This window comes from Lynx rufus, unplaced genomic scaffold (assembly GCF_022079265.1).
Source record: "Lynx rufus isolate CCGP_SWC_20201006 ecotype Redwood Valley unplaced genomic scaffold, mLynRuf1.p SCAF_8, whole genome shotgun sequence".
In the NCBI taxonomy this organism is placed as follows: domain Eukaryota; kingdom Metazoa; phylum Chordata; class Mammalia; order Carnivora; family Felidae; genus Lynx; species Lynx rufus.
This window is the reverse complement of record NW_025814896.1, coordinates 26,972,152-26,998,533: the sequence shown is the minus strand read 5'-3', so window position 1 is coordinate 26,998,533 and position 26,382 is coordinate 26,972,152. Positions and strand designations below refer to the sequence as shown.

The 26,382-nt window shown below is 39.6% G+C and overlaps 1 protein-coding gene across 2 annotated transcripts in view; it reads left to right on the top strand.

Moving 5' to 3' along the window:
• TPX2 (TPX2 microtubule nucleation factor) overlaps positions 1-26,382 on the top strand; it is a 59,072-nt gene that overhangs the window by 20,909 nt on the left and 11,781 nt on the right. For both annotated transcript variants that reach the window (XM_047069373.1, XM_047069372.1), the window contains exons 5-11: positions 6,320-6,448; positions 7,312-7,440; positions 8,962-9,083; positions 10,188-10,339; positions 12,562-12,730; positions 17,040-17,181; positions 18,475-18,691. In XM_047069373.1, coding sequence (XP_046925329.1) covers positions 6,320-6,448; positions 7,312-7,440; positions 8,962-9,083; positions 10,188-10,339; positions 12,562-12,730; positions 17,040-17,181; positions 18,475-18,691 — 1,060 coding nt within the window. The remainder of the gene's footprint in view (positions 1-6,319; positions 6,449-7,311; positions 7,441-8,961; positions 9,084-10,187; positions 10,340-12,561; positions 12,731-17,039; positions 17,182-18,474; positions 18,692-26,382) is intronic.

Here is a 26,382-nt window from a genome sequence, read left to right as displayed (position 1 = left end):
AGCCCATTTTAATAAAAAGAATTCTATGAAATTTCAATGAGCTAGGCATATATCACAAGAGTCTTAAGAGATTGCTACTGGTTGATTCTATGGTTTCTGTTCCATGTTTAGATTGTAAATTGAGGCCTACAGATTCCTATAGATTGCTTCAGAATTCCGGAAACTGTTAGTGTCTTCACTTCTCTATTCTGTATATGTATATGATTGCTAAAATTGTCTTTCATCCTGATTGAATGCTGAATGCCTTTTGGAAATGACGGTGTGACAGGAAGCCAGCTACTATTAGAGACCTGAATGATTTTTTGTTTTATTTTTAAGGCAGGTACTTCTACCACTCAAAACTTCAGTTTACTGAGAATAATCATATCCTCCAGGCTCCTTGTAAGAAAGGGCCAAATAAGATGGCATGTGACAGTACTTTGTAAATGATATTGCATTATGAAAATGCATAGTAAGTAAAACATTAGTGCCATTAATCTCAGATCTCAGATTTATCTGAGTCCAGAGTTACCTAATCGAGAAAGGAATGGCAGATGGAATAGGAAGGTGTAGATAGTCATACAAATTCCATTTTATTTTATTTTCACATGGTCTCAATGGATAGGCTAAAACATGTCCAAAACTTCTTTGACACAGAATAGTTAAGAGTCAATAAGGCCTTAGTGTGTAATAATAATTTTTCCATGGAGGTGTTGCTTTACCATAAATACATGTTTTAATTTTTGGCATCTCATCCCTTAGTCATTTCTCCCTAAAGACACCCAGCAGTTCTTCTGTTGACTTCATAACATCATTGCTGAATTTAAATAATGTCCAAAATGGTCGTGTGTTCATGTGTTTTGCCTTCTTCCTTTCTAATTTGTATGATTCCCAGTCCCGTTTTTAAAAATTAACTAGTTTTGGGGTGCCTGGGTGGCTCAGTCTGTTGAACTTCTGACTTCAGCTCAGGTCATGATCTCACGGTTAATGAGTTTGAGCCCCGTGTCAGGCTGTGTGCTGACAGCTCAGAGCCTGGAGCCTGTTTCGGATTCTGTGTCTCCCTCTCTCACTGTCCCTCCCCCACTCGTGCTCTCTCTCTCTCTCTCTCTCTCTCAAATAGATAAACATTAAAAAAATTTTTTTTCTTAAATATTTATTTGTTTTTGAGACAGGGAGAGACAGCATGAACGGGAGAGGGTCAGAGAGAGAGGGAGACACAGAATCTGAAGCAGGCTCCAGGCTCTGAGCTGTCAGCACAGAGCCTGACGCGGGGCTCAAACTCACAGACTGCGAGATCATGACCTGAGCCAAAGTCGGATGCTTAACCGACTGAGCCACCCAGGCGCCCCTAAAAATTTTTTTAAAAAAGGTAAAAGTTAACTAACTTTACTGGGTAATAATTTGCATATAGTAAAATGTACAGATCTTGGCCGTACGATCTGATTAGTTTTGATAAATACATACCACCATGCAACCATAACACCACAATCAACATATATAGTACATTTTCATCACCTCAAAAGTTCTCTCATCCTAACCCTTTATAGTTAATTCTTACTGCTTTTTCTACCTTCTCACTCTCTCACCTCCTACCCAGAGGCAAAACTGTTCTATTCCTGTCACTGTAGATTAATTTTTTCCGTTCTAGATGTTTTTATAAATGAAATTTATGGTACTCTTTTATATCTGACTTCTTTTCACTTAGCGTGTGCTTTTGAGATTCATCCATGTCCTTTCATGTTAGTAGTTTGTTCCTTTTTTTTTTTTTTTATTTAATTTTTAAATTTACTTTTGAGAGAGACAGAGAGACAGAGAGACAGTGAGCGGGAGAAGGGCAGAGAGAAAGGGAGACACAGAACCCGAAGCAGGCTCTAGGCTCCGAGCTGTTAGCACAGAGCCTGATGTGTGGCTCGAATCCATGAAGCGTGAGATCATGACCTGAGCCAAAGTCAGATGCTTAACTGACTGAGCCACCCAGGCACCCCAGTAATTTGTTCCTTCTTATTGCTGATAGTAAGTTCTGTTGAATGGATATGCCACAATTTATTTATCCATCCACCAGATGATGGGCATTTGGGCTGTTTCCATTTGGGGGCTATATAGAGCTGCTCTGAGTAATTTTGAGGACATATGTTTCTCTTGAGTAAATACTTAGGACTGCAATAGCTGGGTCATAGTGTTAAATGTATGTTTATAAGAAACGCCAGAAAGTTTTCCAAAGTGACTATACCATTTATATTCCCACTGGCAGTATATGAGAGTTTCAGTTGCTCCGTATCCTAGCCAACATTTGGTATTGTCCGTCTTTTTAATGATATTTCATTGGTTTTAATTTGCATTTTTCTGATGACTAATAACGTTGATCCATATTTTCATGTGATTATTGGCCATTCATATATTTGCATACATAGCTGGCCGCTTTTTTAGTCTGGTTCCCTGCGGTCTCCCCCAGACCTGTGAAAGTTAGAAGTCAGCCAAGACTTTGAGTAGTGTTTAAGTGTTCATCCTCTCTGTGGTTCTCTTGTTTCTGAGGTTTTGTCTCTAAATTTCTGCCAGCTCCAATGTTTGTCTATTGACACCTCAAGCAAGTAAGATGTTAGTTTTGTGCCATCTTACTATATGCACAGTAGGGGTTACATTTATAAAAAAAAAAAAAAACAGCGAACTCACCAGTCTTACGTGGTGTGGTTTTATTTTTTAAGGATGGACATCTCACCAGTTTCTGCTTGCCTTTTTGCTGGGCTCCATGGGTGTCCTCTAAACATACATGGTTTAGCAGTCAGGCAGGAATTTGTGCAGAGGTTTTGCTCAGATTTTGAGTGACATTTTTTCTGTGGCTCTTTCACTTTCAGGATTTTCTTCTAAATTTCTAGGTGTTATACTGACCTTGAATTTTTATCTTCTATTATCTCTAGCCAGTGAGACTGGAATTTTCTGCTGTTAGAGCTGCTACATTTGGGGAGTACCTCAGGCAAAAAAGCTACCAACTCATAATTTTTACCCTTTGCAGTTGCTTTTCATGGATAAATGTGCCTCTGTTTTCTGCCTGCTTTTGGTCACTTTCCAGTGCCTTCAAATGGTTGTATTATTGTATCTCGTCTACATTTTGTAATATGCACTCTTCATTACTCATTCAATACATTCATTTCTTCATTCCTTAATTCAGTAAATTTGCTCTTCATTACTCCATGTAATTTTTTATGAGTACTTTCTTTTAGAGATTAATATGAAATATTTGTAGATGAAAGGTAGACATTTAGTTAGGATTCGTTTTGAAATCCAATAGAATGGATGGAAGGAAAATTGATACATGATTGGGATTGGCTGTGAGTTGATAATTTCTGAAACTGAATGATGAGTACTCACTAGTCCATTTTATTCTCACTTTTAGTTTTTTAGTATTTAGAGAGAGAGAGAGAAAGAAAGCACATGTGCATGGGAGAGAGGCAGAGAAAGAGGGAGAGAGAGGATCCCAAGCAGGCTCCACACTTTCAGTGCACATCCCGACATGGGGCTCAATCCCACAAACTGTGAGATCATGACCTGAGCTTGAAATCAGGAGTTGGACATTTAACCAACTAAGCCACCCAGGCACCCCTCTCCTTATTTTAAAAATATGCTTGAGGGGCGCCTGGGTGGCGCAGTCGGTTAGGCGTCCGACTTCAGCCAGGTCACGATCTCGCGGTCCGTGAGTTCGAGCCCCGCGTCGGGCTCTGGGCTGGTGGCTCAGAGCCTGGAGCCTGTTTCCGATTCTGTGTCTCCCTCTCTCTCTGCCCCTCCCCCGTTCATGCTCTGTCTCTCTCGGTCCCAAAAATAAATAAACGTTGAAAAAAAAAATTAAAAAAAAAAATAAAATAAAAATATGCTTGAAATTCTCTGTAATAAAGACTTAAAAATTGGTACTCTGTGCAGTGGCATGAAAGCCTGAAAATGTAATAAGTCTTTACAGTGTTTAGAACTTTTATAAAAAAAAGTGTTGAGAGAAATTAAACAAGACCTAAATAAATTGTAGGACATACCATATTTATGGATTGGGGGATCAGTATTAAAAAGATATTAGTTCTCCCTAACTGATCTATAGATTCAATGTAATATTCATTAAAATCCTAGTGGTTTTCACTGTGGACATTGATAAACTGATGCTAAAATTTATTCAGAAATGCAAAGGTCTGAGAATAGCCAGATACTTTCAAAGTGCTAGTTGATAGCAAGACATATTATTATGAAGCTGCAGTAATTCAAGCTTTATGGTATTATCCAAGGATTAATGAGATCAGTGAAATCAAATAGAAATTCATGCACCCATCTATGGGCATGATATATGATAATGGTGTTACTGTAGACCTGTGGGGAAACAGTGCTCCCCCCCACCCCACCCTTTAAAAAACAATGCTTTGCTAGTGGATATCCAGATAGAACAGAATGAAACTTGGTCCCCCTTTGCATATAAAACAGTCAATTCTTTTTTTCTTTACATCCAGTGTTGGGGCTCAAACCCACAACCCCAAGATCAAGAGTCGTGTGCTCCTCTGACTGAACCAGCAGGGGCCCGTAAAATAGTCAATTCTGGGTGGAATTGTAGATCTAAATGTGAATGCTAAAGCTCATATAATGAAATATTGGAGAATCTCTTCATGACCTTGGAACAGGGAAGGATTTTTTTTTAAATGGTATACACACAGAAAAGCGCTGACCATAATGGGGAGGGGTATTGATGTATTTGAGACATTTATCTAGTCAAATGGTACCATAAAGAGAGTAAAAAGCCAACCCCCAAAGTGGGAAAAGATATTTGTGACACATAAAACCTACAGAGGGCTTATGTTCATAGTATATAAGGAATTCTTATTAATCACTCAGGAAAGGATTGACAACCCAATGGAAAACAAACAAGAGACTTGAACTAGTACTTTATCAAATAGGATAACCAAATGGCCAGTGAACATGTGAAAAGTTGCTCTATCTCACTGGGAATCAGAAAAGCAAATTAAAACCACAGCAAGGTTTTACTGCATACCGGCTAAATTAAAACATCTGACAGTACCAAGTGTTCAGGAGGGTGTAGAGCAATGCAGACTGTAATATCAACTCGCCAGTGTAAGTAAGCATAGATTGGTACAAGCACTTTGGAAACAACTTTTAATTGATATAACCAGCGTCCTATGACCTAACAATTGGTCTTAAAGCCTACACCCGCCAGCAACATGTGCACCTGTGCAGTGGACTGGATAGATAGTGGTACATTCCTACAGTGACTGTTATACAGCATTAAAAATCAGTGAATTAAAGCTACATGACTCAATGTGGCTGAATCTCACAAATATAATGTTGAGTGAAATAAACAAGACAGAAAAACAATACTTGCAGTAGTCTGATTATATTACCTGAAGGTTTTTTTTTTTTTAATTTTTTTTTAATGTTTATTGCTTTTGAGAGACAGCACAAGTCAGGGAGGGGTAGAGAGAGAGAGACACAGAATCTGAAGCGGACTCCAGGCTCTGAGCTGTCAGCACAGAGCCCGACATGGGGCTCAAAATCACGAACTGTGAGATCATGACCTGACCCAAAGCTGGACGTTTGACCAACTGAGCCACCCAGGCACCCCTGCCAGTGTTCTACTTCTTAGCCTGGGTGGTGATTTCATGAGTCTTTACTTTGTAATCATTTAACTTAATTTTTGTTTTGTGCACATTTTGGTATGTGTTAAATATTTTACCAAAAACGGGGGAGTGACTAAAAGGAGAAAATAAACACCTTAGTTACCAGGAGATCTGATCTCAAATTTCAAGTCTGATAGCAATTTGCTATGTAACAGGGTCAAGTCACCTCATCTTTATTGACTTTTACATTAAAAAAATTTTTTTTCAACGTTTTTTATTTATTTTTGGGACAGAGAGAGACAGAGCATGAACGGGGGAGGGGCAGAGAGAGAGAGAGACACAGAATCGGAAACAGGCTCCAGGCTCTGAGCCATCAGCCCAGAGCCCGACACAGGGCTCGAACTCCCGGACCGCGAGATCGTGACCTGGCTGAAGTCGGACGCCTAACCGATTGCGCCACCCAGGCGCCCCTTGACTTTTACATTTAAAAGGAGGGAGTTGTGTTAGGTGATTGCCTGTGTCTTAAAAGAAAAAAAAATCCGTTGCATTTAAGTACCAACGTTTTATGATGAGGTTCAAAAGCTATCAGTAAGGTAAAAAGTTTTTAGAGTGGAAATAATACCACAAAACTCTTTGTAGCCATTGGCAGTTTGACATACTTTCACATTTCTGGGGCACAATTGCATATCTGTAGTAGATACATTCATTTTGGATAAATTTTGTCAATTCCTGTACCATAGGCGATCTACTAGACTCTCTGCTCAGAAGGATTTGGAACAGAAAGAAAAACATCATGTAAAAATGAAAGCTAAGAGATGTGCTACTCCTCTAATCATCAATGAAATTCCACCCTCCAAAAAAATGAAAGTGTAAGTAGCCACAGCTTCTGTCGATTGGCATAGGTTTTACTCCAGTTTGCTCTTGTGGTTAACAGCAAACAGAATATATGGTGCTTGTTCTTATTTTTATCAGTTAGGAATGTATTTTGCTATAAGAAATAGCCTATTCACCTCAAGTGGTTTAAAGAATAGTGATTTATTTGCTTCACAGAAGTTTGCTGTTGGCTTTGGTTCAGTGACTGAACAGTGCCAGGGCATTGTTAGCTTTTTTTTCATACTTGTTACTCAAGATGGCAGCTCTGTGTTTCTGAGCTTCTTCCTTGTGCTTGTTGCCTCATTGTCACAAGATAGCTGCTATATATCTAGGTATCACATCCATGTTTAAGAGAAGAAGGAGAGTATGATGAAGAGGGGCAGCATCCATATCACAAAAGTGAAAATTTTTCAGAAACCTTGGTTATACCTCAGTTGCCCTACTGTGTCGCTTGAATTCTTCCTAGTGCAAGAGAAGCTCTCAAAACAAGTACAGCCTTTGTACATTGCCACCCCAAACAAAATTAGAATTCTATTGATAAGAAAGAAAGTGGAATAGATATTGGGAAGGCAGCTAGCTATCTGCCGTTTGTGCATTTTATGATAAGCAGTTGGAATCTCTCCCCACCCTCCTGAACCATCATCAGACAACTCTTACCTTGACTTCTGTTGGTGTTCTCAGAGTTTACCCATTTTATCCATTGGTACATACTATTGAAAGAATCTTGCGATTGAGACGTGCTTGTTGTCCGAATGAAAGAGAAAATTTAAGCCTTATGTGATAGATTTGGGGAGGACAGTACAGCAGTGTATGCTTTAGGGAATTGAGAATATTTATTTTTTGTTCTTTTGAACTCAAGTTCTAACAAAAAAAAGAAGCCAGAGGAAGAGGAAGAAAGCAGTGCCCATCAAGATACCTCTGAAAAACATGAGTCTTCCCCAGAGAAAGCCAAGGGCCGACATACTGTGTCTTGTATACCACCTGTGAGGTATGTTTCTTTCCTGAATTTAAACTTTAGAGTCAATAGAGTAAAATTATAAGCAGGTGCATCTGTAGTGTGGAGCACATGGAGCTTGGGAAACTAATAAAGCTGTAACTATGGTGAGGTGAATTGTTTTATGTCTTGGGGGATGCTCAAGTCTTAAACATTGAGGAAAATATACTATTAAAGCAAATTAAAAGGAATATAAAAGGAAAAAGTTAGTAAAAAGGTCCTTACTACCTGAATTGAACAGTTTCTATTTTACCAAGCTCCCTTCAGGTCTTTACACAAGTAAAAAACGTATTTTTACAATCTGTGTGTAAGTAACCTTTGGGATTTGTTTTCTTTGCTTGCCACAAGACTATTTCTTTTTTCTTTTTCTATACTATACTATAAAATCTTCCCATTTATCCTTTTTAAATAGCAAATACTCTATCAAATTATATTTACCATTTCCTGTTGAAAATGTAGTTACCAATTTTTCACTATTAGAAATAATCGCGAACATCTTTATTGGTAGGGACTTTTCTTTGAGTAGTTTCTTCAGGCTGAGGAAAGAGAAATTCCTTGATCAAGCCTAGTTTTATGGCTACTGATATTGCCAATTTTATTTCTGAAATAAATGTATGAATTTACAATACCATCAGCTTTGAATGAATATTTTTATTTCCGTGTACCCTGTCCACATTGAATTTGTTTTTTGCGTTTAAAATTGTTTAAATTTACTTGATAAAATGTTGATGGCATCAACTTATTTTAATTTTTATTTGATTGCTGATAGGATTATATTACTGTTATTGTGAACATCTTTTCCATATTTCCTCTTGGGTGGATTGTCTATTTCCTTTTCTGTTTATCTGTATGTGGTATTAGTGATAGTCTCATTGTTAAGAATGATTACTCTAAATTGAACTTTTGCTATGTGTCAGGTACTTGGGAAACACCCGATTTAATAGTCACCAAATATTCTGTGGGGATGAATATATTCCTCATTTTACAGTGGAGAAAACTGAATCTCAGAGGGATTAAATATTTTTCTCAAGAGCACATAGGTAGAAAATGAAATGACGGTTGGGATTTGAACTCTAGCTGGTTTCACTCCTAAGTCTCTCTTCTCCATCACAGTGTATATTTTACATATGTTAGTCTTTTGTCATATTTCTTGCAAATATTTTCCCCATTCTACTGGTATTTTAATCCTACTTTTTCTTGTGGCCTAAAAGCTGATCATTGTATAGTCAAATTTATGTCTTTTGTAATATCTTCTATAGTCAATTTTAGCTTTCTTTTTGAAAAATTTTCAATATCGTTATAACTTGTGCATCTTGGTTTTTTTGTTTTTTTTTTTGTTTTTTTTCATACTGTTACATAATTAAGTCAGTATCGATTTATCAGATAATCCTTTTTGGCTTTGATGATTATTTTATCACAGGTTAAAAATCTTGTCTGTAATACCTTTAGACTGTTTTGAATCAGGAGCCTCTTTCTTCTCTCCTCTCTTACCTCCTTTACTGATTTTCCCTTTAGGCAAAAGATTCTAAAAAGTACTGAGGAGCAAGAGTTGGAGAAGAGAATGAAAATGCAACAGGAGGTGATGGAGATGCGGAAAAAGAATGAAGAATTCAAGAAACTTGCTCTTGCAGGAATAGGTCAGCTTGGCTCTGGTTGATTCTGATTTATGAGGGGTCCTTCCCATAATCTTGGTAGGGTTTTTGAAGTCTCTAAAGGATAAAAGTCTTTATTGGTTAGTAGCCAGTAGAAAAAGGTATGTTTGTTAGAAAGCTGGACATGGATATTCTTTATATCCCAATGATTGTTCCCTAGAACGTTTTATATACACCAGACTAGGGCGCCTGGCTGGTTCAGTTGACAGAGCATGTGACTCTTGGTCTCAGGATCGTGAGTTCAAGCCCCCATATTGGGCATAGAGGTTACTTAAAAAAAATGGGGGGGGGGTATTATATATATACACCAGACCTTTCTTAGAGCGCACTGTTGCTCTCTGTCTCTAACTGTAGAACTCACACCCATTTTTTGAGGCCCCTTTCCATGAAAACTTCCCTCATTTCTTCAAGGATAACTGATTCCTCTCTCCTTTTCCTTTCTAATTCTTTTTCTTTGTATTAGAAAAAGAAGGAATTACGATTGAGACAGAAGATAAAGCCATTGGGCATGCCAGTTTTTTATTGTTGTTTTCCCATTTTAATTTTAGACAGAGGAAAAGACAGCTGAGCGAATCCACTTGTAGCTACAGAGGACAAGTAGGACTGAGGGAGCGAAAGGGTCAGAGTTCTGCTTTGCTCTGGCATACATAGAGTTATTATTGGTGGAGTCAAAGCTATAAAGCCCTGAATACTGAGTTGAAAAAGCACCCCTGGAGTTTATAGGATTTCCTTCATAGACATGTTAAGTGTGCTTTTTAAGACAATTCATAGCCTTTCTTGTCAAACGTATTCCAGTTACTGTGTGTCCAGAGTTATAACTACACCTAGGAGATGGGATTCTTCTCCCCTGTTCTACCTCTTTGCAGTTTGCCTCTGACCAGAGGTCCTCACACCAGTAGTGCTCAATGAATAAGGTACATATAGTAAGTAGTGTCCTTGAGCACTGATTCAAATTTGGGGCTATGTGTAGAGAGTGAACAATATTAAGATCCATGATGATAGAAATATCAAAAGGACTGGATAAAGGGGATTTACTGATATTCTCTATTCTTAGTGTTACCTGTGTGTTTTACTCTGCTTCTTACTCAGGGCAACCTGTGAAGAAATCAGTGAGCCAGGTAACCAAATCAGTTGACTTTCACTTCCGCACAGACGAGCGAATCAAACAACATCCTAAGAACCAGGAGGAATATAAGGAAGTGAATTTTACATCTGAACTGCGAAAGCATCCTCCGTCTCCTGTAAGTTGATGGGCTAAATGGATATTCTTGTTACTAATTCAGGGAGGATTTCGGGTGCACTACTTGTGGTCACTATAATTGAGAGAAGCGTGTTTTTGAGTTAAGGTAGCTCTAAACCCTCACTTTGCCCCATTAGCTATGTGATCTTGGAGAAGTCATGCGGCCTCTCTGGGAAGCATCTTAAGTTGCTGTGAAAACTGAATTAAGGATGTACATATGGAGCTCCTGGTAACTCAGTCATTTAAGCATCTGACTCTTGATCTTGGAACAGGTCATGATCTCACATTTGTGAGATTGAACCCCTCACCAAGCTCTGCCTGACAGTGCGGAAACTGCTTGAGATACTCTTTCTCCCTCTCTCTCTCTGCCCCTTCCCCACTTGTGCACACATGCACTTTCTCTCTCTGTCTCTCAAAATAGTTAATAAACTTTTAAAAAAAAAAAAAAAGAAAGAAAGAAAGAAAGCGGAGTGCATGGGTGGTTAAGCATCTGACTTCAGCTCAGGTCATGATCTCACGGTTTGTGAGTTTGAGACTGCATCAGGCTCTGTGATGACAGCTCAGAGCTGTAGCCTGTTTCAAATTCTGTGTCTCCCTCTCTCTGCCCCTCCCCTGCTCATACTCTGTGCCTCTCTCAAAAATAAACATAAAAAAAAAAATAGAAAAAGAATGTACATAAAGCACTTAGAATTCTGTGTGGCAAATTGTAGGTGCCAGCTTGCTACAGCTTGTCCTCTTACAAAATTCTTGAAAAAATCTTGTGTTTACAAAGTTTTGTGCAATATATGACAGGGCTTATGGAAGAAATGGGGTTGGGGCAGACCATTCAAATCTAACAAAATGATAAGAATCCTACTTAAAAATTCTAAAAAAATATTTTTTGTAAGTTTTATTTATTTGAGAGAGAGAGAGAGAGAGAGAGGGCACATAAGCAGGGGAGAGGCAAAGAGAAGGAGAGACAGAATCCCAAGCAGGCTCTGCACCATCAGTACAGGAACTGATGTGGGGATGCGGGGCTTGAACTCATGAACCGAGAGATCATGACCTAAGCCAAGATCAAGAGATGGACACTTAACTGACTGCACCACCCAGGCATCCCTAAAAATTCTAATACTAAGAATTTCTTCTTGCATTTGCAGTAAGCATCATTACTTGTTGAAGTCAGTCCTTTGCAGTCTTAAACCCTGGTGTTGTGCTTCTTCCTTTGAGATATAGGTCCTTAAAGAGTTTTGTTTCTAATCAGAGACTAATTTTATGAAAGTTAATCATCCAAGGACTAGACTCCTTCATCACTCAGTTTTGGGGAGGATGTCTGCAGAGATTCTGATTCAGGCAGTTGCCTGACCTGATCCAGACCCAGAACCCAAATCAATTTTTTCTTAATGGGATTAAGGGTGAGGGGAATACCTTTGCAGCTTTTTTTCCCTTCTAATTTTCAGAAAACTTGTTCTTGCTGGCTTCAAAACACTGACATGCTTGGAGAAAAAAAATCACCTTATTAACTATTACAGAACAGATAATTTGTTAAGCCCTAGATCCTTTCTCTCTTCTTTTTAATGTTTATTTTTGAGAGAAGAGAGTGAGCATGCACAGGTGCTTAAGCAGGAGAGGGGAAGAAAGAGAGGGAGACAGAGAATCCTAAGCAAGCTCATGCTGTCAGCGCAGAACCCATGAACGTGGCTTTGAGCCACATGGCTCAAACCCACAAACTGTGAGATATGACGTGAGCTGAAATCAAGAGTTGGACACTTAACCAGCTAAGCTCCCCAGGCGCTCCCCCAGCCCCTTTCTCCCTTTTTTAAAATGTGGGAACAGACTAGTTTTAACCTTTGCTCAAGGACTGACAAATTTAGGAATAATAATCTTGACTTTTTATTTAAAAAAAAAAAACAATTTTTTTTTAACATTTCTTTATTTCTGAGAGAGAGAGTGAGAGAGCATGAGCAGGGGCAGAGCAGAGAGAGGGAGACACAGAATCCAAAGCAGGCTTCAGGCTCTGAGCTGTCAGCACAGAGCCCGATGCAGAGCTTGAACTCATGAACTGGGAGATCACGACCTGAGCTGAAGTCGGACACTTAACCGACTGAGCCACCCAGGCGCCCCATAATAATCTTGACTTTACCACAGTCCTTTTTACTTTTGATCCTCTGTGTTGAATATGCGGCTTATGGTAGATCTGAGCTCTTCCAAAACACTTCATTTGAGGACCAACTTTCTTTACAGGCTCGAGTGACTAAGGGGTGCACCATTATTAAGCCATTCAACCTGTCCCAAGGAAAGAAAAGAACATTTGATGAAACAACTTCTACGTACGTGCCCCTCGCACAGCAGGTTGAAGCCTTTCATAAACGAACCCCTAACAGATATCACTTGAGGAGCAAGAAGGATGATAGTAAGTTTCATATCAACATTATAGCTGGTTGGAGCCTCCCCTAGGATTTCATTTGCTTACATAAATTTGCCTTTAGTTGAAATCCTAGCTTTTGAACTAAAGTATGGCATATGCCTACATGCAGACAAGAAGTGCACAGTTGAGCATCTTTGTACTCCCCGCTCTGGCTATCTGTCTACTTATATACATCAACCACCTTGATCCTCCTGGTCAATAATTGGCCAGGTATTATACCTTTGCCACTTGTCAGGGTGTGTTGGTGCGGCTACTTAACTATAGAAAATGGAAGCATTCCATTCATTCAGGGTTGTGTGCTTTTTGTTCAACCATTCAACAAATTTCACCACTATAAACCAGGTATAGAAGTGTAGGAGTTATAGCAGTGAACAAAATGGACTTGGTGCTGCTCAACATTAAGTTTCTAATTCAGTGAGAGAAACAGAGCACTATAGATTACGGTAAGTGTAACGAATGTAGAGGGACACACAAGAGTGAAGAGACGTGGGAGATAGGTAGAGCATGTCTGTAAGCTGAGAAGTCCCTGGCAGTGAAAAAAGTTGAAGAACCAGGGCAGAAAGGAGATAACCAGTGATTGACCCTGTGCCAGCAGGTGGAGGAGGGATACTTAGCTCAGGTGGAGTGGTTGTTCTTTGAAGGGAGGGTAGGAGAGAGAAGAATGGGTGCAAATGCCAGAGGGTTTGTAGGTTTGGGATGAACACATGAGAGGATTCTAATCTCTTAGCTTTTGTCTTTATGAAAATAATTACTGCAAGAAGGAAAGTAGAGAAGTTTGAGAAATGGAAGTCATGTAAAATAGTTGTCTAGAATGTAGGACTAGCATTCTGGATAAAGCAGGATTTTGTTGTTTTGCCTTTGAAGGTCTCAGTGTTTTCTGCCCTTGCATTGGCATTGTTTAGTGCAGCCAGGCAAGCTTCTTTAAGTACAGCATTAATATTGTTATTATATTCCAGGGGTCATTTGTCAAATTTTAGATTACAAAAATAGTGAAATGTCTTTTTTTTATCCTAGTGGAAATTTAAATATTAAACATGACTTTCCAAATAATAATATGACTTCTAGAGTCTGATACGCCCTGCTTTTAGAATCTTGGTCCTGGCAAACAGAAAAAAAATTATTTCCTGCAATTAAAAAAAATTTTTTTTAATTCCAATATGGTTAACATATGGTGTTGTATTAGTTTCAGTTATAGTGATTCAGCAATTCTATACATTCCTCAGTGCTCATCATGATAAGTATACTCTTAACTCCCTTCACCTATTTCACCCATTTCCCACCCACCTCCCCCCAGGTAACCATCATTTTTTTTTTTTTTTTTTTTTTTTTTTTTTTTTTTTTTTTTTTCAACGTTTATTTATTTTTGGGACAGAGAGAGACAGAGCATGAACGGGGGAGGGGCAGAGAGAGAGGGAGACACAGAATCGGAAACAGGCTCCAGGCTCCGAGCCATCAGCCCAGAGCCCGACGCGGGGCTCGAACTCACGGACCGCGAGATCGTGACCTGGCTGAAGTCGGACGCTCAACCGACTGCGCCACCCAGGCGCCCCTCATTTTTTTTTCTCTATAGTTAAGAATCTGGTTTTGGTTTGTCTCTTTTTTCCTTTGTTTTATTTTTTTTAATTCCATATATGAGTGAAATCAAATGGTATTTGTCTTTGATTTATTTCATTTAGCATTATATTCTCTAGATTCAACCATGTTGTTGCAAATGGCAAGATTTCATTCTTTTTTATGGCTGAGTAATATTCTGTTATATATATATCCATTCATCTGTCAGTGGACACCTTGGGCTGCTTCCATAATTTGGTATTGTAAATAATGCTACATTAAACATAGGGGTGCATATATCTTTTCAAATTAGTGTTTTTGTATTCTTTGGGTAAATACCCAGTAGTGGAATTACTGGATCACATGGTAGTTCTATTTTTAATTTTTTGATGACGCTCTGTACTGTTTTCCACAGTGGCTCTATTAGTTTGCATTCCTACCAACAGTGCACGAGGGTTCCTTTTTCTCCACATCCTTGCTAACACTTGTGTTTCTTATGTTTTTGATTTAGCCATTCTGACAGGTGTAAGGTGATCTCTCATTGTAGTTTTTTGATTTGCGTTTTCCTGATGATGAGTGATGAACGTCTTTTCATGTGTCCCTTGGCCATCTGTATGTCTTTTGTGGAGAAATGTCTGCTCATGTCTTTTGCCCATTTTTAGATTATTGGGTTTTTGTGGGTTTGTTTGTTTGTTTTGTGTGTGTTTTTTTGGTGTTGGTGTTGAGTTGTATAAGTTCTTTATGTATTTTGGATACTAACTCTTAACTGGATATGTTGTTTGCAAGTATCTTTTCCCCTTCATAGGTTGTCTTTTAGTTTTGTTGTTTCCTTTGCTATGCAAAAGCTTTTTACTTTGACATAGTTCCAATAGTTTATTTTTGCTTGTATTTCCCTTGCCTTGGCAGGCATATTTAGAAAAATGTTGCTGCGGCCAATGTCAGAGAAATTACTGTTTGTGCTCTTTTCTAGGACTTTTATGATTTCAGATCTCACATTTAGGTCCTTAATCTATTTTGAGTTTATTTTTGTGGATGGTGTATTTTCTGCAATGATTATTTAAAACTTTATGTAGTTATAAATAATTGTTATATGTATACTTGAAGGCTGACTTCTTTCTTTTTTTTTTTTCAATATATGAAATTTATTGTCAAATTGGTTTCCATACAATACCCAGTGCTCATCCCAAAAGGTGCCCTCCTCAATACCCATCACCCACCCTCCCCTTCCTCCCACCCCCCATCAACCCTCAGTTTGTTCTCAGTTTTTAAGAGTCGCTTATGCTTTGGCTATCTCCCCCTCTAACCTCTTTTTTTTTTTTTCCTTCCCCTCCCCCATGGGTTTCTGTTAAGTTTCTCAGGATCCACATAAGAGTGAAAACATATGGTATCTGTCTTTCTATGTATGGCTTATTTCACTTAGCATCACACTCTCCAGTTCCATCCACGTTGCTACAAAGGGCCATATTTCGTTCTTTCTCATTGCCATGTAGTACTCCATTGTGTATATAAACCACAATTTCTTTCTCCATTCCTCAGTTGATGGACATTTAGGCTCTTTCCATAGTTTGGCTATTGTTGAAAGTGCTGCTATAAACATTGGGGTACAAGTGCCCCTATGCATCAGTACTCCTGTATCCCTTGGGTAAATTCCTAGCAGTGCTATTGCTGGGTCATAGGGTAGGTCTATTTTTAATTTTCTGAGGAACCTCCACACTGTTTTCCAGAGTGGCTGCACCAGTTTGCATTCCCACCAACAGTGCAAGAGGGTTCCCGTTTCTCCACATCCTCTCCAGCATTTATAGTCTCCTGATTTGTTCATTTTGGCCACTCTGACTGGCGTGAGGTGATATCTGAGTGTGGTTTTGATTTGTATTTCCCTGATGAGGAGCGACGTTGAGCATCTTTTCATGTGCCTGTTGGCCATCCGGATGTCTTCTTTAGAGAAGTGTCTATTCATGTTTTCTGCCCATTTCTTCACTGGGTTATTTGTTTTTCGGGTGTGGAGTTTGGTGAGCTCTTTATAGATTTTGGATACTAGCCCTTTGTCCGATATGTCATTTGCAAATATCTTTTCCCATTCCGTTGGTTGGAATGCTGACTTATTTCTAAAATTAATAGATTTGGTTTGTATCTCCTGCTGTTATGTGGCCAGATCTAAATTAGAGGACTCATTCCACGTAATTATGAAAATTGACAAGGTTACCTCTGGTCAGGTAATCAATATTGTCTATGAATGGTAGTGATAGTCTTAAGATTGATGCTTTGACGTAGTCTTTTTACTTTCTCTATTTGACTTTCTTTGAACCGGTCGTGATGTTTTGATGTAGACGCATTTAGGAAATTCACAAAATTGGGAGTCATTACTTGATCTTTAGAAAGGCCTTATTTTAAAGCTGGAATAAACAAAAGTCTTATGTGTCAGTAATAAGCAAAATAGTTGGCATTGTGAATAGAAAGGCAGTACATGCCTGTGCAGTGATAAGGAATCCATCAGACACAAATGGATTTTAAGTTCAGAAGATGATAGTAGAGTTTAACCAAAGACTACCTTCATCATACCCCTCAGTAAAGAGTGACAGGGAAGAAGGGGCTGCATGTTTGTCAGGTTGACTGACGTGAGCTGAGCTGAGTGTGGAGGGCAGCCCCTCTGATTTGTCATCTCTGGGCTGCCTAGCTGAGTCAGCACCTATAGTGTGCTGGGAGCCTTGGGAGCTAGGTGAATGTCTGTGATCTTGGTTTACAGCTCTGTTACCCTCCAAGTCTGCTGTGGTCAAGATATCCAGAGACCCACAGACTCCTGTGCTGCAAACCAAACAGCGCACAAGGCCAGTGACCTGCAAAAGTGCAGCGGATCAGGAGGCTGAGGAGCTTGAGAAACTGCAACAGTAAGTCCAACTGGCAGTATTTGAGGAAGAGTTCCAAGAATCTGCCTGCTTTCTTTTCAATCATACGTATGTGCGTATATATGTACATATATATGTACGTTTTGGGTTTTTTTTAGTTTTATTTATTTATTTTGAGAGAGAGAGAGTGCAAGTAGGGGAGGGCCAGAGAGAGAGAGGGAGGGAGAGAATCCCAAGCAGGCTCCATGCTGTCAGCGCAGAACCTGATGTGGGGCTTGAACTCACCAACCATGAAATCATGACCTGAGCCAAAACTAAGAGTCAGACGCTTAACCGATTGAGCCACCCAGGCGCCCTTGGCTGCTTTCTTTTCAGTTCTATAATGGGGATAGTTGCTGTTTTTCTTGTCATGGGAATTTATGGCATTTGAGTTATAGGCTCTGTAGTCTGTGCCCCTGCCTCTGTGATTAAAAAATTAGAAGGGGGGGTGGGTGGGAGGCACCTGGCTGGCTTAGTTGGTAGAGCATGGGACTTTTTTTTTTTTTAATTTTTTTTCAACGTTTATTTATTTTTGGGACAGAGAGAGACAGAGCATGAACGGGGGAGGGGCAGAGAGAGAGGGAGACACAGAATTGGAAACAGGCTCCAGGCTCTGAGCCATCAGCCCAGAGCCCGACACGGGGCTCGAACCCACGGACCGCGAGATCGTGACCTGGCTGAAGTCGGACGCTTAACCGACTGCGCCACCCAGGCGCCCCGAGCATGGGACTTTTGATCACAGGGTTGTATGAGTCCCATGATGGATGTAGAGTTTACTTAAAAATAAAATATTAAAAAAAAAAAAAGAGAGAGAAGTGGGAATATGCAGATATCCTGGAACATAAAGTGGTAAAAACGAAGGGGGTAGGCAAACTTACTCAGGATTCCAACTAAGGAGTGTCCTCTGAACTTAGTTGAGGTAGATCCCACCCTTTATGGCTACCCAAGGGCTCATTACAGCTATTATTGGTGGAGGAAACTGGAACAAAGTGTGGTTAGCACTGGAGTTTGTCTCCTGTATCCTTCTTTCATTCCTTTTTGCACTTCTTTTGAGGAGGGGCAGCTTCCTCTGGGAAGAGAAATCCCAGTCTTTAAAGTGGTAAGAGTGTTAGGACTGGCTCCTTTATTCTTTGTTATGGAGGTAGAGACAATGGCTATGGAATGAGTCAAAATTTTGCTGTGCTTGGGTAATCATAATAATTATTTTTCTGTTTTAGACCTGCTTTGTTGTTTGTGTAATTTGTATTTTATTAAAAAAAATTTTTTTGTGGTGTCATTTAAACTCTTATCTTACAGATACAAATTCAAAGCACGGGAACTTGATCCCAGAATTCTTGAAGGTGGGCCCATCTTGCCCAAGAAACCACCTGTGAAGCCACCCACTCAGCCTATTGGCTTTGATTTGGAAATTGAGAAAAGAATCCAGGAGCGGGAGTCCAAGAAGAAATCTGAGGATGAACACTATGAATTTCATTCTAGACCTTGCCCTACTAAAATCTTGGAAGATGTTGTGGTAAGAATGGTTAAGGCCCTGTATGCTGGCAGAAATATCCTTCTCATGACCAAATATCTCCCTGTTCACAAATGTTTGAGTAGATACTATGATCAGGGCATTGTATTAGGAACTGTAGGTGATAAGAGACAAGTCAGAGGTGGATTTTGCTCTCAGGAAACTTAAAGTCAAGTAAGGGAGACAACATGTATAAATAATATAAAATTAGAAGTATTCTAAGAGCAGTGACAGTTAATAGTACTGTAGGAACTCAAAGGAGATAATGATTTCTTCCAGACAGGAGGTTCAGGGAATGCTCTGTGGAGGACAGAGCATATGACCTGAGTCTTCACATCGTCCTCATCATGTGTTGTCACTGTCATAATAGCTGACGCTTTCACTGTGTGCCAAACGCTCCTCTAAGCCCCTTCTGTGTATTAACCCATTCATTTTAACCACAATGCCTTCAGGTGATTTACTGTAATTATCACTGGTTTCAGATGAGGCACTTGAGGCACAGAGAGGTTAAGTGGCATTCCTAGGCCATTCAGCTAGTGAATGGTGGAACAGAGATAAGAACTCAGGCACTCTGCTCCAGAGTTCATGATCTTAATACTTCGTTATATTGCCTCTCCATTGTATGGTAGATTTTGGACTCATAGAAATACAAGTGAAATGGACTGGCAGAGCATTCCAGGCAGTGGAAGTAACGTAAAAACCTAAAGGTAGAAAACACAGGGCAGCTACTGGGAAGCAGGTGGGTGGCTCATTTAAGCTACAGAAAAGAAGTACAGCATATCAAGAGGAGCAACTGGAAATGAGATTAGAGAAGTGGGTTATAATGTGATGGTGGGCATATAGTCAGGAATTTAGGGAAAACATACAATTAGGAAGAGATGCCACAAAGAATCAATAATAGGGTTCATCTACATAAGTGCAAAGATGGTTTTTAGATATATTTCTGTGCAGGTAGGGAAAAACCTCTTTCCTGTATTGGACTGACTTATATCCAGGTACTAAGAACTCTCTTTTTCTGTTTTCTTTCTTTTTGCTTGCCCTTTGAGTCACCATGGTTTTAAGTGAAACTGCATCAAAATATATTATTACCTTGGTCCGTGTACTTAGTTTTGTTGTTGTTGTTGTTGTTGTTTTTTTAAGGTTTTATTTCTTAGTAATCTCTACACCCATCATAGTGCTTAAACTCACAACCCCAAGATCAAGAGTCGCATGCTGCTCTGACTGAGCTAGCCAGGCACTTCTGTTTATTCCATTTTCTTAGCACTAAGTCAGAAGCAATCCAAAGTTATATTTTCCAGGCTTTAAGAAAGCACAGTAATGCTTAGAAATAGTTCTTCCCCTCTTCCCACCTTTATGGCTTACTGCATATGAGACCTCTTTTCTATTCACAATGCTTTTTCCTTTTCCTTTTCTTTCCTTGATGCACAAGTACTATAGGCCAAACTCTGTTGCACAAACTTCTAAGAAACCTCTTCCCACACAAGTGATCATTCTCCAAGTCCTATGCTGTCATTTGCCCTTTGTCATTACCCACTGAGGAAAATGCTCTGAATGTAACAAGGGAAATGTAGGTTATATGCAAACTTCAGAATCCTAGAGCCTAGCAGAAGGGTTCAATGTTTTCATTTTACACACTAGAAAATCAAGGCCCAGAGAAGAGAAGTTACTTCTTCAAGGCTTTTGTAACATGCATTTAGTACCTTGCTTTTAGTAACATCTTTTTCTCTAAGCTCCTGGCTTTCCCCCCTGCTACAAAGCTTTGGTTTTTATTTAATTCACTTTTACCCTTTTGATTTTTACTATATCCTTATATCTCATATTACCAGTATTGACTTTATATATTCTTAAAATTGACTAATTTTTAAAGTAATTTTTTTTTTCCAATGTTTATTTATTTGTTTTTGAGAGAGAGAAAATCCCAAGCAGGCTCTGTGCTGTCAGCAGATCGACCAGGGCTCAATCTCACAGACCATGAGATCATGACCTGAGCTGAAATCAAGAGTCAGATACTTAACCGACTGAGCTACCCAGACGCCCCTAAAGTAATTTTAAAGGGAGCATATAAATCATTGTGTAAATGGAAAACCAGTACTTTTTGCCATGAATAATAATACTAACAGCTAATATATGAAGCTTATTATGTGCCAAGTTTTATTCTACGCTCTTCAATTTATATAATAACTTACTTAATTCTCATAATTTATATAGTAACTTAATTCTCATAATAACTCTTGAGGTAAACACTCTAGGTCCTATTATCAGTCTGTTTTATAGTTAGGAAATATAATAGTTAAATAACTTTCCCAAGATCACTAACTAGCCAGTGGCAGAGCTGGATAGATTCTAGGTATATGGTTTCAAGGTCTGTACTCTTGTGTTAAAATAGAAGGTACCTTTTTAAATAGAAAGGTCTTGGGAAATATGTGACTATTAAAAAAAAAAATAGTCTGCATCCCACTTAACATCCTCTTCCATGATATCTGTCTTACCTGAACTTTGATTTTAGAAACCCTGATTTAGGAAATTGGGCTGGCAGTTTGTTGTACTTTGGACATGCTAGGGTGAACTTGTATGTGGGGAAGGGTGCCTAGAGTTCGGTAAGATTTAGTTAAGTGAGATCTTAGAGTAGCCTTGTACTAGTTTATGCCTTGTTGAGAATTCTGGATAAACATATCAGCAAAGCACTAGGTAAGTAAGATGCAACTGAATTGATGTGGTACGCTCCAGGGAAGTGTTTGCCAAATCCAGCTGGTTCTCAGAATCCTCTGGGGATCTTATTACATAAACAGATTCCTGGGCCCCACCCCTGGAGTTTTGATTTGTTATGTGCAGCATAGATTAGAGAGAGCCCCAGTGAGAAATTAGTGTCTGACACACAGTAAGCAGTTATGTTGTTAATAGTAATAACTGTCATTTTCTCACATGCTCTCCTCATGCCGAGCGTTTTATGTAGATTGTTGTCTTCTTGCAACAATTCTTAAGAGGCAGGTTTTATCTTTATTCCTGTTTTTCAGATGAGGAAGAGACAATAGGAGGTATCTAGTATGCAGAGCCAGGATCTGAACCCACCATCTCCTTGAATACTTGCTTATTCTACCGCACTTTCTTATTCTACCATCATTTATTTTGGCAAACTCAGTTTTTGAGTTTCATACTGGCCATTTGCAACTCTCCCTTCTAAAAGTTCCAGTGATTGCACTTCAACTCTTGGTTTTCTAGAGAAGCAAAGCATAGGAAGCATTAGGTGTATTCTTTCACCCTCTTCATTTTTTAGAAAGAGAGGCTTTGAAAGGGGAATGTAGCTTGCCCATAGGATCATTTTTAAAAGTTGCTGGTAGAATTGAGATTAGGTCCCTTAACTTCTACTTCTGGACTCTCAGAACAGAAGAGCCTGCTTCCCAGAGCCCAGATTCATCTGGTCTGTTCACCACTGTTCTTCATCCTTGCCCCTCTAGTGCTGAAGCTCTTTTTGTGTGTCCTTACGGTGTTTCTTGTGCTCTTAAACTTGTGGTTGATAGGTGGCAAGGAGACAATGGGGCTGATGAGAGATGGGCTTGGGCAGCAGTGGGCTGTGAGGCAGAGATGAAAAAAGGGCTCTTGGGGCAGAGGTGGAGTGATGAAAACCTTGAGCTCAAGGGTGTGAAATGTGAACTTGGTGCCGACATCTAGTGGGGAACCGGGGCACCACAGAGGTGGATGTGGTGTCAGTGAGGCCAGGGAATAATTTTAGCAGTGATATTTTAGGGATGACTTGGGGAGACCAGCAGGTTTTTTTTTTTTACCCCCCCCCCCCCATACTCCCTGAGATAATATTGCTTCATAGTAATTTCCTAACTGCTCTTGTGGCATAGCATTTGGGGCCATATCCTGCCATAGGGAGAAGTGCTCACCCCTAATACCTGCTCCCCTATCCTGGGCTGCTTTTCCTAAATGCGCCTTCTGCCTACTCACATTGCGTACTTCTAACACATATCACTTTACAGTACTTTCCCAGAGCTTCCTGTTAGGAACTTCCCCTGTTATCCTTTAGCTCCACATTCTGCCAGATTTCCTCAGAGCACTTGTGAAAATCAGGGAATACCTGATTTATTACTTTTTCATTGTCTCTTTCCTCCATGAGAACGTGAGCTCCCTGAGAACAGGGACTGTGTATGTCTGTCTTGTTCATTTTTGTATCCCCTGCACGTAGCATCCAATGTTGGATAACTGAGTAAGAGTAAGAGCTGAAATGCACCAGTCTATATTCTGGGAATTCAAAGATGGGAAAAACATAGCACACATCCTCAAAGCTTTCACAGTTCAATCAACATATGTTCATCGAACAATTACTACTTCTCGTAGGTACTGTGGAGAATGCAAAGGGATGTAAATGAGGACATCCCTGCCTTCAAGGAGCTTACAACTAGGAAAACTTAAAATAGTAAAACAAGGGGTGCCTGGGTGGCTGAGTCGGTTAAGCCTCTGACTCTTGATTTTGGCTCAGGTCATGATCTCATGCTTTGTGAGTTTGAGCCCTGCATCAGGCTCTGTGCTAACAGCACAGAACCTGCTTGGGATTCTCTCTCTCCCTGTCTCTCTGCCCCTCCCATGCTTGCATGCATTCTCTCTCTCCCTCTCTCTCAAAATAAATAAACATTACAAAAATTTTTTTAAATAGCAAAATAAGACTGTTGTTTTTAGAAACCCAATATATGTTTATTTCTGATTGAGCCCCCAGTTGGTTGGCATTGATTGCAGTGGAGATGGGGTGTGGGTGGGTATTTGCTGCACAGTTGATATCCACAAATCACCCTTTCCTCTCCCCCAATTAATGAGGATTGAGCCCACTCAAATACCTCTTTCGAGGCTTATTTGTTAGAGATTTCCATTGCTCTTCTTTTAAAATGCACATCTTTGGGGGCGCCTGGGTGGCTCAGTTGGTTAAGTGACCGACTTCGGCTCAGGTCATGATCTCGCAGTTTGTGAGTTCGAGCCCCTGTGCTGACAGCTCAGAGCCTGGAGTCTGCTTCGGATTCTGTGTCTCCCCCTCTCTCTACCCCTCCCCTGCTCATGCTCTGTGCCTCTCTGTCTCTCAATAATAAATGTTAAAAAAAAATTAAAAAGAAAATAAAATGCACATCTCTGCTGGGTGGATGGAAAGGGCGGGGGGAAGGAAAAGAGGGATTATTTTAGAACTAAATGAATTCTCAGGTATTTATTTCTATTACTTTATGTTATGAAAAGAAAAAAAAAAAGCAACCCAAGGCCTAGAAGGCTATCTCATGTGCCCCGGGTTATGCAGTTGGAATCAGAACTGGGCTAGAACCAACCTCTGGCTCCTCTCTTCACATTCTTCCCGCTCCCACATACCCTGGGTGTGCTCAAGTAAGAGAGGCTGGTGGCCACCTGTCCAGTGCAGTATAGAACAACAGGCTTTTGCTGTTGTTTTACAGTAAGCATTATTTGAAAACCCATTTCGCAGACTTTTGTCACTATGATTACAAGTTCTGCTAAATGAGATTTCACTGTGCTAGTGATCCCGGCTTTCTTTAGAAAACAGAACTTCCACAGCAGAATGAGCATTCTCTTTACAATAGTCACCTTGGCAGGGTATACATTCTTTCCAGTGATTTTTACTGTGCAAAGCTTTTTTGGGAAAGCTTGAAGCTTGTGGCTCATAGTCTTTTGGATCTCTTTAGCAATGGCAGGTGTTTTTATTTTAAAGATTAATTTGCTTTTAGGAGCGTATTAAATAATTTGGAACTAAAACTAAATAGTCCAAGATAATAGAGTGGAAAGTTTTGCTTAAAAGATTGGGTGTATACCTCGCATTGCCTAAAAACTGACTGTGAAGGCCATTCCAAGAAAGACATTCCAAACATGGTTTGAGCAGTTACAGCATTGTTGAGATTAAGAATAAGTCTCTTTCCCAAGTTATAAATTAGAGTCCAAGAGTTTCATTTTATTTTATTTTATTTTATTTTTTTGAGTCCAAGAGTTGTAGAGTCCAAGGTATAAATTCCGTTTTCATTTTTACTGTATTTATTCAACATTTACTGACTGCTTTATACTTGCTATGATCTTTGTTAGGTACTAGAGATTGATGGTATAATAGTCCCCACTCTCAAAGGCTAGCAGATGAACATCTAAACACACAAGTGCTATGAAGTTTCATATGTATTGTCATAGAACCATACACAGGGAAAGAGAGAGGTCAGTTCATAGGTTCTGGGAGTGGAGAGATCAATTGAAAGCCTTTATAAAAGAGGAGGTGCTTCCATGGAGCCTTGAAAAGAAAGCTTAGGTGTTTCCAAGCAGCTGGGGCATTTCAGAGAGAACACAAAGGTGTTGAGAGAACCAGCATTAACATTTTGGCAATTGCCTGTAGTGGTTGGAGGGCAATCTGTAGGGAAGGGTGAGAGATAAGGCTGGGGAGTCAGAGCACCATATTGTGAAGCGCCTTGTACTTCATGGCAAGGAACTTGTTATACTGTTATAGGTAGCATAGGAGCCATTAAAGAAATTTAAGTCAGGAAGTTATTTGATCCAATGTGTCTTAGACAAATAATTGTGACTGTATATAGAAGATGGATTAGAGGAGTGAGATGAGAAGGTGAAAGACTTACAAGGCTAGTAGGGTAGGACAGGCAGTAGGTGGTGTGGCTGGTGGAGAGGAAGCAGAGTAGAGGGCGGGGGGTGGGGGTGGGCAACATACATATGTGAATGTAACAAGGAGTGATTGAGGATGGCTTAGGGTTTTGATTTTTTTTAATCATTTCATTTTTTCATCATTGTAAGTGTACTCTTTAACCCCCATTCCCCCACTTTCTTTCCCTCTGGTAACCATCAGTGTGTTCTCTATAGTTAAGTCTTTTTCTTGGTTTGTCCCTCTCTCTCTCTTTTTTCCTTTGCTTGTTTGTTTTGTTTTTTAAATTCTACATGTGAGTGAAATCATATGGTATCTGTCTTTCTCTGACTGACTTATTTCACTGAGCGTTATACTCTCTAGCTCCATACATGTTGTTGGAAATGGCAAGATATCATTCTTTTTTATGGCTGAGTAATATTTGTGTGTGTGTGCCACATCTTTTTTATCCATTTAACTATCAGTGGACACTTGGGCTGCATCCATGGTTTGGCTATTGTATATAATGCTGCAGTTTTGATCTTTTTTTTTTTTTTTTTTTAAAGAGCATGGTTTTGCTTTTTCTTTTTGTTAAAGTTTATTTTGAGAGAGAGAGAGAGAGAGTGCGCACACATGGGCACATGTGAGCAGCGGGTAGGGGGTGAGGGTGTGCGCAGAGAGAGAGAGAATCCCAAATAGGCATCATGCTCAGTGCAGAGCCTGACATGGAGCTCAGTCCCACAACCGTGAGATCATAACCTGAGCCAAAATCAAGAGTCGGACGCTTAACCAGTTGAGCTACCCAGGCACCCCTTGATTGTTTTTTCAATTGATCTGGTCTTCATTAAAAGACCACTTCATTAAAAAAAAGACCAAGAGAGAAGCGTGGGTCATGATATTATGATTCATGAGTTTGAGACCCACATTGGCTCTCTGCAGCATGGAGAAATCCTCTGTCCCGATTTCTCTCTGCCCCTTCCCCACTCATGCGCTCGCTTTCTCTCTCTCTCTTTCTCGCAAAAAATAATAAATAAACATTTAAAAAAGAGACCAAGAGATACCATTTTGTAGTTAGGATTAATTGCCAGAT